The 9,928-nt window shown below is 46.1% G+C and overlaps 1 protein-coding gene across 10 annotated transcripts; it reads right to left on the bottom strand.

The window, feature by feature from the left end:
* Positions 1-401: 401 nt before the first annotated feature.
* Positions 402-9,756, bottom strand: ttc24 (tetratricopeptide repeat domain 24). 10 transcript variants are annotated; one of them, XM_084357788.1, is made up of 16 exons: positions 9,527-9,756; positions 7,302-7,458; positions 6,763-6,970; positions 5,919-6,212; positions 5,461-5,662; positions 5,163-5,369; positions 4,792-4,920; positions 4,557-4,678; positions 4,373-4,447; positions 4,008-4,069; positions 1,905-1,978; positions 1,198-1,312; positions 1,063-1,100; positions 947-986; positions 746-829; positions 402-586 (listed from the first exon to the last, which is right to left on the bottom strand). In XM_084357788.1, exons 2-16 carry the CDS (start codon positions 7,340-7,342, stop codon positions 436-438), a joined length of 1,842 nt encoding a protein of 613 aa, XP_084213914.1. In that variant the 5' UTR covers positions 7,343-7,458; positions 9,527-9,756; the 3' UTR covers positions 402-435. The 10 variants fall into 10 exon arrangements, with proteins under 10 accessions (XP_084213914.1, XP_084213917.1, XP_084213916.1 ...); XM_084357791.1 differs by having other exon boundaries at positions 7,302-7,423; XM_084357790.1 differs by having other exon boundaries at positions 9,608-9,756.
* Positions 9,757-9,928: the final 172 nt, after the last annotated feature.

The following is a 9,928-nucleotide window of genomic DNA, read 5'->3' as shown; positions in this document are numbered from 1 at the left end:
AATAAACACATATGTAACAAACACATATTTAATGAACACATATTTAACAAACATATATTTAATAAACACATATTTAACGAACATATATTTAATAAACATATATTTAATGAACACATATTTAATGAACATATATTTAATGAACACATATTTAATGAACACATTTAATAAACATATTTAATGAACACATATTTAATGAACATATATTTAATAAACACATATTTAATGAACATATATTTAATAAACATATTTAATAAACATATTTAATGAACACATATTTAATAAACACATTTAATGAACATATATTTAATAAACACATATTTAATAAACACATTTAATGAACATATATTTAATAAACACATATTTAATAAACATATTTAATGAACACATATTTAATAAACACATTTAATGAACATATATTTAATAAACATGTCACATTTATATAAAAGACTGTTCATGTATTGATGATGAAGTGAAACCTGCAGATTCAGTCTGACTGACAGAGAGGAACAACGTTTGTTGATTGATTGATCGATCTTTAAAGTCAGAGTTGATTGGGCGGTACCTGTAGTTACCACGGCAACAGTAGCTGGTGTGATGTTTCCGGAGCAGCCGAACAAAAAACAAACAAAAAGTTGTTAAAATAAAGAAATGTGTGACGCGTGTTTACTGATGATCAGTCTATAATCAATACACGATCAATAATGCGATCAGCAGGTGAGTCTACATAAGTGAACAGAACCGAGACCTCCACCTGGCTGCAGGCGTAGTCTCACTGATGTCATCTGGTGTGGTGGGTGGAGCCTCTGCCTCCTGGACCAATGCAGTTTCACTAAAAGGAAACAACGACCAATCAGGACGGAGCTCACCACAGCTGCTGAGTCATTGTTTTTTTAATCTGTATTTATAAATCAAGTTCATTTTGATTTGATTGACAGGCATCAGTTACCTGTCAGTGTGAGGGTTCACTCTGTCCGACCACCACTCACCTGAGAACACACACAGGTACAGCATCACCTCACACTGTGTTAATACAGGAGAACTCAGGTGTGTTAGGTGACTCACAGTGCTGCTGCCGGTCCGACAGGTGTGACAGGTGTGAACTGGGAACACAGAGTGGTTAATGTTAACAAACCTCAGAGAATCTGCAAGTATCAAATCAATACAACTGATTTATCAACAACTATTACTGTGTGTTACCTGTGACGTCCAGGTGCCATGCTCATGTACTCAGGTGCCTCAGTGGCTCCGCCCCCTCCTGACCCAGCATGATCTGCTGCTTCCTGTCTTCCTGCTGCCACCTGCTCTGATCCTGCTAACACACCGACTGTTAGTGTCATCACACCTGGTCTCATCACAGGTGGACGGCTCTTATTCCATGTCTTTTACTGGCTGTGTTCCAGTTCAGGGGCTGCATCCTTTGAAGGGCGCATTCAAAGGCCAACTACGTCACAACGCTGCGTGAAGGCCGTCCCAATTGGAAGGCTCCTTCAAATGCAGCCTTCATTTCCCTCTTTTTGGAGGATGCACTGCTACTATCCTTCGCGGCCTCCCATATCCCATGATCCTTTGTGCGCCCGAAACAGAAGAAAGAAAGAAGGAAAATGGCGACATCAAGTGGTGTACATCGTCACTTTCGCGGGCCTGCGCGGCAGAAATCGTGACGTAAGGGTAAGGGGCGGGAACATCTGGTGACGCAACCAGGAAATGCTCCGAAGGCTGGACCGTCCCATTTAACAACGGTGGACGAGGCCTTCGACGGTCTCTCCGAAGGACTCGCCTTCGAGGGCCGCAAAGGCCGATTCCTTCAGAGGATGCAGACCCTGAATTGGAACCCAGCCACAGTCACTCAGAGTCACTCTACAGTCTGACTCCGCCTGTTTCTACCTGGAACATGTGGGACTCACCTTGCCCCTCCCCCCTCTGATTGTCTGGTTGCTGGTTGGACGCTCTGCCTGGACTCTGTGTAATGTCACTCATCCTGTAAAGATCAGCAGTGGATGAATTGCTTTGATGATGTTCCACTCTGGTTCAGTTGTGGCTCAGTGACACCAGCCCTTTTCACACACGCCATTATCGCCGCAGCGCCGGTTCGCCAATTCTCCGCTGTTGGTTGTTCACACAGAGCCGAGCAGCTCCGGCGTAGGAGACTAACCAGAGTGTAATTCACTCAGCAAGCCAGCGCTGCGGCTCCAAAAGAGGCGTGACGATACGCGTCATGGTGATGACGTGTTTTTTTTTTTTCAGCGCGTTTCCCCGGTGTCCTCCTGTTAATCTAAACATGTACACACTGACTGTTTATAATCATATGGATGCTGTTATAATGTGTTGTGATGGAGATCCTGACCCACCAAACTAGGGGTGTCAGGATTCTCCAAATCCTCAATTCGATCACATTTTCGATTCTAAGGTTCGATTCGATTCTCGATTTTTACATATATTTCTTTTAAAGCACAGGTTGCTGCCATTTTTAGACTAGACTTTTGTGCAATATAATATCTGACCTTTGTTCACAATGTACCACACTACATTGTCACATTTAAAACACTTACACATAATGTAACAATAACTTATATCTTCAGTCAATTGGAAACTTAAACAAAATAACCTGCCATCTAGTTTCTCTTTGTAACTGCAGTCTTCTTCACCGAAGATGATTCAAGTTCACAACAAAAAAATAAAACAATAGAGGAGGGGTTCACGTTCTGTCGATGGGTCTCCGCATCTGCAGTTGCCAAGTGGCGTAGCCCCTTTCAGGAGTAGGGCGGTGCGTGAGGTGTGTGTGCGTAAGGTGTGTAAGGTGTGAGTGGGCGAGCGAGAGTGAGGGAGCGTGCGGACAGTGAATGAATGGGAGAGGAAGGAGAAGAAAGGAGCAGCAGCAGCAGCAGCAATAAAGTGTTCAACACAGGCTGCAGTCTGGCTGAATAAAGGCGACGGCTCCTCAGATACAGCAGAGCTCCCTGGTATTATTTCCCCACCAGCTTAACAGGTGAAAGGGGGTTCACCCCGAAGGTAAACAGAAACCCTCGGCCCTGGAGGAAATCATCTCCCCTGAGCTTCCCGACCACGGTCCGGGAGCCGAACAGGAACGGTGTAACACCATGCTGTCGTTTGACTGGCTGCAGCTAATAGCTACTGGCTCAGCTAGTAGCTAAGTTAGAGGAGGTTGACTCGCAGCACTTCAACACGTGTGTGTTTTTCCCCGACCGGGCGTGACGTGGGGGCGTGGCAGCATCGACAATTCTGTTTTTTAATTCGAAGTTCGAGATTGTGAATTAATTTCGATCGATTTCGATTTAAAATCACGATTTTTAATCAAAATCGTGACACCCTTGCACCAAACATCCTGGAAAGTGACAAAGTTAAGTTTTTTCTCTTAATTACTTAATTACATAATCACCATCAGTAAACTGGACGCTGTCTGACTCTGTCACTTGCGGGGAGGGAGGCTGATTTCTGGGGTAAAGTTAACTGAAGTCTCGGTGGAGGGTTGACCGTCGCAGTGATTTTTTTCACCGTAACAAACACTTGGTGAGTTAAAGTTTTCTGCCGGGGACAGACGCTGTTTTTCGTGTAGAAATGTGACGAAGAGTCGGTCGGATCGACAGGCTGACAGGCACTTCTCCACGTATAGCTGCAGTATTTTTTTCCTCATATACGTTGCCAAAGACACGACCAGTTACTACGTTACTGTTGTTTGGTCCTGTAACGCTGCTTTGTGGGACATTTCTCTATATTTTGTTGAGTGAAGGACCTGTACAGTTATATATAGTATCAACACCATCAGACCGATCCACCCGATCCGCAGCTCCGGCTTATCTGTTCACACTGGTTCGGTTCGCCAATAATGCGCCTCTGATACCTCCGGAGGAGCATCAGAGGCGCAGCGAATATTCACCCCTCGCCGCATCTGAAAATTTCACACCGAGGCGGATGCGGAGAATTGGCGCAGGATCCCCGCATGCAAACGGCAGTGTGAATGGGGCTACTGACAGCTGATTGGCTGTTACCTGGTTGCAGGTTGACTGTGTGGGTGTGGTCTTGGTGGGCATGGTCTGAAGAGGCGTGGCCTCTGAATGTGGAAAAAGGACAGCCAATCAATGAGGTGACAAAGGAATGTACAAGTCAGACTGTTGATAAGAAACGTTACCAGGTAGAACAATAGAAGGTGTGAAGTGTGCTGTGTTGTGGTTTGAAGGAATCTGGTGTGATGTCGTGTCATGGTAGGTGTGATGTCGTGTCATGGTAGGTGTGATGTAGTGTCGTGGTAGGTGTGATGTAGTGTCCTGGTAGGTGTGATGTAGTGTCCTGGTAGGTGTGATGTAGTGTCGTGGTAGGTGTGATGTAGTGTCGTGGTAGGTGTGATGTAGTACACCTGCAGACTGACACTCTGCTGTAGAGCTGCAGTCAGACGCTCCACCAGACGATCTCGAACAGAACCAGAACTGTCCTGAAGTGAATCAACATGAGCTGTTATTGGTCAGAATGATGTGAAATCTGATTGGCTGAACTTGACTGTTTTGTGGTGTGACCTCTGACCCCTCCACAGGTGCTGTTACCTGGCAGTGGGACAGAGCAGTCAGAGCCTGTTTGTAGAGCTCAATGGCTTTCTGCTGCTTCCTCTGCTTCAGGTAACACTCAGCTAACGACTCACACACCTGAACCTGAGCCAGGTGGTCCTCTGCAGACAGGTAGGTACAGACAGACAGGTACAGACAGGCATAGACAGACAGGTACAGACAGGTATAGACAGGTATGTCATACATCATACATATTTCTGGACTTTGATGTTACCTGTGTCTCTGAATCCCTGCAGAGCGATGATGAAGCTCTCTGCTGCCTCCTCTTCATCACCCAGCTGACTGAAGGCAAACGCCAGGTTACTGAAACACCGAGCCTGGTTACCACGGCAACCCAGAGAGCCTGCACACACACACGCATACACACACACGCATACACAAACACACACACACACACACATACACACACACAAACTCACATACACTCACACACACACACACACACAGGTGATCAGTGTGATTGATCGTCAGGTGATCAGTGTGATTGATCGTCAGGTGTTCAGTGTGATTGATCGTCAGGTGTTCAGTGTGATTGATCGTCAGGTGATCAGTGTGATTGATCGTCAGGTGATCAGTGTGTCTGACCGTAGAGTCCAGCAGCCAGCCTGTGGTAGCCCACAGCAGGTGTGAACCGGCCCACAGAGTTCAGAGCAGCTCCCAGGTTTTGCAGCACTTTGGCCAGCAGGGGGGGCTGCTGAGCCGAGGGCTCCAGAGCCTGCTGGAGACACGGCACCGCCTCCTGGAAACACCTGAGCCGGCAGTAAGACACGCCCACTGACAGGTACAACTCACCTGGAACAGAGCGGCAGACGATCGATCAATCGATCAATCGATCAATCAATCAATCAATCAATCAATCAATCAATCAATCAATCAGCATTACCCAGAATCCTCGGGTCTGCGATCCTGTCCGTCAAACTCAGACACTCTGTCAGTATGGCAATGATGTCATCATGGCTGAACTGATCTGATTGGATCATGTGACTTCCTGCCTCTTTGAGGGCGCCGGCTGCAGAATCCAACATGGTCGCCACTTTGTAACTTTCAGCAGCCCGCAGGAAACCCTGAACCGCCAGAGACCAGTCCTGCAACACACACACAACCTGCTTCAGCTCTGGACCTGGTTCAGGCTTTGAATCTAGGTCTGACTGTAGCTCTGATTCTGGTCCTGGTTCTGGCCCTGGCTCAGGTTCTGATCTTGGTTCTGGCCCTAGCCCAAGTTCTGGTCCTGGTTCTGACACTAGCTCAGGTTCTGGTCCTGGTTCTGGTCCTGGCCCTGGCTCAGGTTCTGGTCTTGGTCCTGGCCATAGCTCAGGTTCTGGTCCTGGTCCTGGTTCTGACCTGTACTCTGCTGTAGCAGCGGCTCATCTCCATGCAGGCGTCGCCCTCACTGCGTCCGTCTCCCTGCGATCTGTACAGCTGAGCAGCCTGCAGGAAGTAGGTGGCAGCCTCTCGGCTCTGCCCCAGTGCATTGTGGGCCAGGGCCAGGTTGAACTGGAGGTCCGGGAGCCGGTCGGCCTTCGGACCAGGCTGGGCCCGACGCAGGAAGTCCAGACCTTTGTGAGGACGGCCCGTGTCCACGAAGGCTGCACCGAGGTTAAATGAACAGGCCCGGAGGACCCGAGAGTCCTGCAGCTGAGGAGCAGAGCATCATGGGAAATCAACTCCTGCTACTACTTAATTACTTAATTACTTTCACTACGAGTACTGCTCCTGTTCCTTTTACTGTTACTGTTCATAACCTTTGGCCCGGTCCACACCTGCTGTCAACATCTGTCCTGAGTGACCTGAACACTCCTGGACAACTGTCAGTACGTTCCTTGTACGTTCCTTCTTGTTGTTGAGTTGGAGACACTTTATAAACTGTGTGAAACTCTGTCTCTGACTCATTCTGACTTATTTGTTCCTTCTTGTAAATTCAGCAAATGTTCCACATGAACTTCTTTCTGTCTTTGAGTAGAAACATGGAGTCTGTTTGTCTCAATGATGGGCGGGTTGGTTTCATACAGAGCAGGAAGTGACATCACATCACAGGTGGTCACTCAGACGCAGGTTAATGTAGCAGTAACGTGACAGACTCAGAGCTGAACACTGTGATCTGATCAGTCAGGACCGATGGTGAGAGCAGGACTGGATTCCCTACTTGACCTAATCAGTCTCACCTGTTGGTGACCTTTGACCTTACCTGTCGTGCAGCTTTCAGTGCGTCGTTGAAGCAGCTCAGGGCGCGCTCAGTCCGTCCCTCCTGCAGAGCTCTGTGACCAGCAGACGTTAACTCTTCGATGTCCACAGCCTGAACCTCCCTCCTCCTCCTCACCTTCACCTTCACCTCATCGTCACCTGGAGGCGACGCATCAGACGCCATGTTGGAGCTGCAGGAGAGCTCACCTGGACTGAAGAGAAAACATCATTCAGCTCCATCATCAGCCAGTAATAGCCGTTTATATTATTGATTAATCACCTGATTGTTCTTATTGATCATTATTCATTTGAACATAAATAATATAATGATACATTTTTCAGATCCTACGTGACGCTTCAAACAGTAAATAATCATGGATTCAGTTTCATTTTCATCTGACATCAAACTCTAAATAGCTGAAAATTAGTTTTTATGTCATTTAAATGTAAAATCATAAAAAAAACAAAAAAAAAACAGATCAACAAATGTTTGAAGTTTTTACCTGATGACCTTAAATGAGAAGAAATAAAAGGTTCATTCACCTGAAGCTGAAAGTCATGTGATCAGTCTCTGGCGTGCACATTTCTTTGCAAGTTTATATTCCTGAGGTTAAAGCTAAGCTAACAGCGCCCTCTGCTGGAGGAGTCAGCACATGAACATAAAACTGAAGAGACAACAGACGATGAATAAATCCTCCACCTGCACCAGAACAAGAGCAAGTACAACTGTTAACAGATCAGGACACTCAAGTACTAACGGCTGCGACACGCAGGACGGCGGGTTGGACGGTCCAGTCCCGCCCACATCCAGTACCTTAATCGTACTTCGTTCAGGACAGTGGGGATTTCGGACTTCTATGAAACTTGCTGCATTTACGACACCTGCGAACTGTAGGACTTCGTAATTTTCTTTTTAACGTACATAAATGTTGTCATCTATTAAACTAAATGGAAAATCTATAATTAGATCAGCCAAAAAAAGACAAATGCATATATATTTTGTAATATAATAGGCCTACATCATTATTTGCCTCTCTACTTGCTCTCTATATCACTATTCCTACAATGACTCCTTTTCATATTCAAGTGGACGTCATGGGGGTAATAAAAGCACACACAGGTCCAGTAACAGGTATTGTTTACTAGTATTACTGCATACATGTACACAGAGAACTTCCACTCAGCCCTTGAAAGGACAAACCATGAGGAATACCTATTAGTAAAGTACAACAGACCGCTGTAATCAAGTAACAGACACATATTTTCATAACTTGGCAGGTAGTCCAACTTCCTCTCTGACTTTTCTCTGTTAACTTCCAAGCTGTTGACCCCGAACCGTAGTAAGGGGCCTCTGGTTTGATGCAGTAGACACAACAAAATCCCAGGACTTCGTCTGAACGAGAGAACGGCTCCTTATTTTCAACGTTGCAGGATTTTATAACACGGCACTGTACATAGCCTCTCTCCACTGTGGCTTCAAGGCCTTCCCGCAGGCTGCAGCCATTACCTTCTCGAACATGTGGTCCAACATGTGGTCCAACATGTGGGCCAGCATGTGGACCAACATGTGGTCCAACATGTGGAACATTTGGGCCAACATGTGGACCAACATTCGGACCAATATGTTGAACATGTGGACCAACATGTGGGCCAACATGTGGAACAACATGTGGACCAACATGTGGACCAACATGTGGAACATGTGGGCCAACATGTGGACCAACATGTGGGCCAACATGTGGACCAACATGTGGGCCAACATGTGGACCAACATGTGGGCCAACATGTGGAACAACATGTGGACCAACATGTGGAACAACATGTGGGCCAACATGTGGAACATGTGGACCAACATTCGGACCAATATGTTGAACATGTGGAACAACATGTGGACCAACATGTGGAACAACATTTGGACCAACATGTGGACCAACATGTGGAACATGTGGGCCAACATGTGGACCAACATGTGGGCCAACATGTGGAACAACATGTGGACCAACATGTGGGCCAACATGTGGACCAACATGTGGACCAACATGTGGGCCAACATGTGGACCAACATGTGGGCCAACATGTGGGCCAGCATGTGGACCAACATGTGGTCCAACATGTGGAACATTTGGGCCAACATGTGGACCAACATTCGGACCAATATGTTGAACATGTGGAACAACATGTGGACCAACATGTGGAACAACATTTGGACCAACATGTGGGCCAACATGTGGACCAACATGTGGGCCAACATGTGGAACAACATGTGGACCAACATGTGGAACAACATGTGGGCCCACATGTGGAACATGTGGGCCAACATGTGGGCCAACATGTGGGCCAACATTTGGACCAACATGTGGACCAACATGTGGAACATGTGGACCAACATGTGGACCAACATGTGGACCAACATGTGGAACATGTGGGCCAGCATGTGGGCCAACATGTGGACCTGTGAAGGCCTCTCTTCATTTCACCTTCTCTCTCTCTGTATGTCAAATCAAATCAAATCAGTTTCATTTTATAGCCCAGAATCACAATCACATTGCCTCAATGAGCTTTATAGTGTGTACAGTGAACACATCTTCTGTCTTTAGACCCTCGATTGTCAGATTTACCATCAAATCTAAAAGTTTCTCCTTCATAAATCCTCCTCATGTGACAGCTGTATTATTATTATTATTATTATTATTATTATTATTATTATTATTGTTGTTGTTGATATTAAAGTCTGCCGCCTGTCATCACCTGCAGCACTGTCATCTCACCTGTTACCTCTGTTCTGTTCTTAGCTTCTGCTAGCACTGCTAACTGTTAGCCTCGTTAGCTAACAGTGAAACAACACTCACAGTTTCCGGGTGACGCTCCTTCACTCTGAGCCGTTCACTGTTCAGATCAATAACTGTTCGATCGATATAACATCCATATACTGAATGACGTGTTTGATGAAGCAGCTAGCATCACATGCTATGAGCTACCGCTGACTGTAGTAGACTCGGTTGCCATGGCAACATGGACACAACAAAAATGTGAACAGGAAATAATAAATAAAACAAATGATAACATGAATCTGTCTGATGTGAGAGCGTATCTTAAAAAAAACACAACGTTTGTTTTTATCTTTATTTTACCGACCGGAAAATACAAAGACCATAATCCACTGCGGCAGC

This window comes from Pagrus pagrus (assembly GCF_965226575.1).
Source record: "Pagrus pagrus genome assembly, chromosome: 7".
NCBI lineage: Eukaryota > Metazoa > Chordata > Actinopteri > Spariformes > Sparidae > Pagrus > Pagrus pagrus.
The sequence above is the reverse complement of the archived record's forward strand: the minus strand, read 5'-3'. Positions and strand labels throughout refer to the sequence as shown.

Excerpts from the sequence above, each read along its gene's own strand:
- ttc24 (XM_084357788.1), bottom strand. The coding sequence starts at position 7,342 with ATGTGCACGCCAGAGACTGATCACATGACTTTCAGCTTCAG. Across the intron at positions 5,663-5,918 it reads GCTGCTACAGCAGAGTACAG|GACTGGTCTCTGGCGGTTCA; the intron begins GTCAGAACCAGG and ends TGTGTGTTGCAG. Across the intron at positions 830-946 it reads GTGAACCCTCACACTGACAG|TGAAACTGCATTGGTCCAGG; the intron begins GTAACTGATGCC and ends GTTTCCTTTTAG.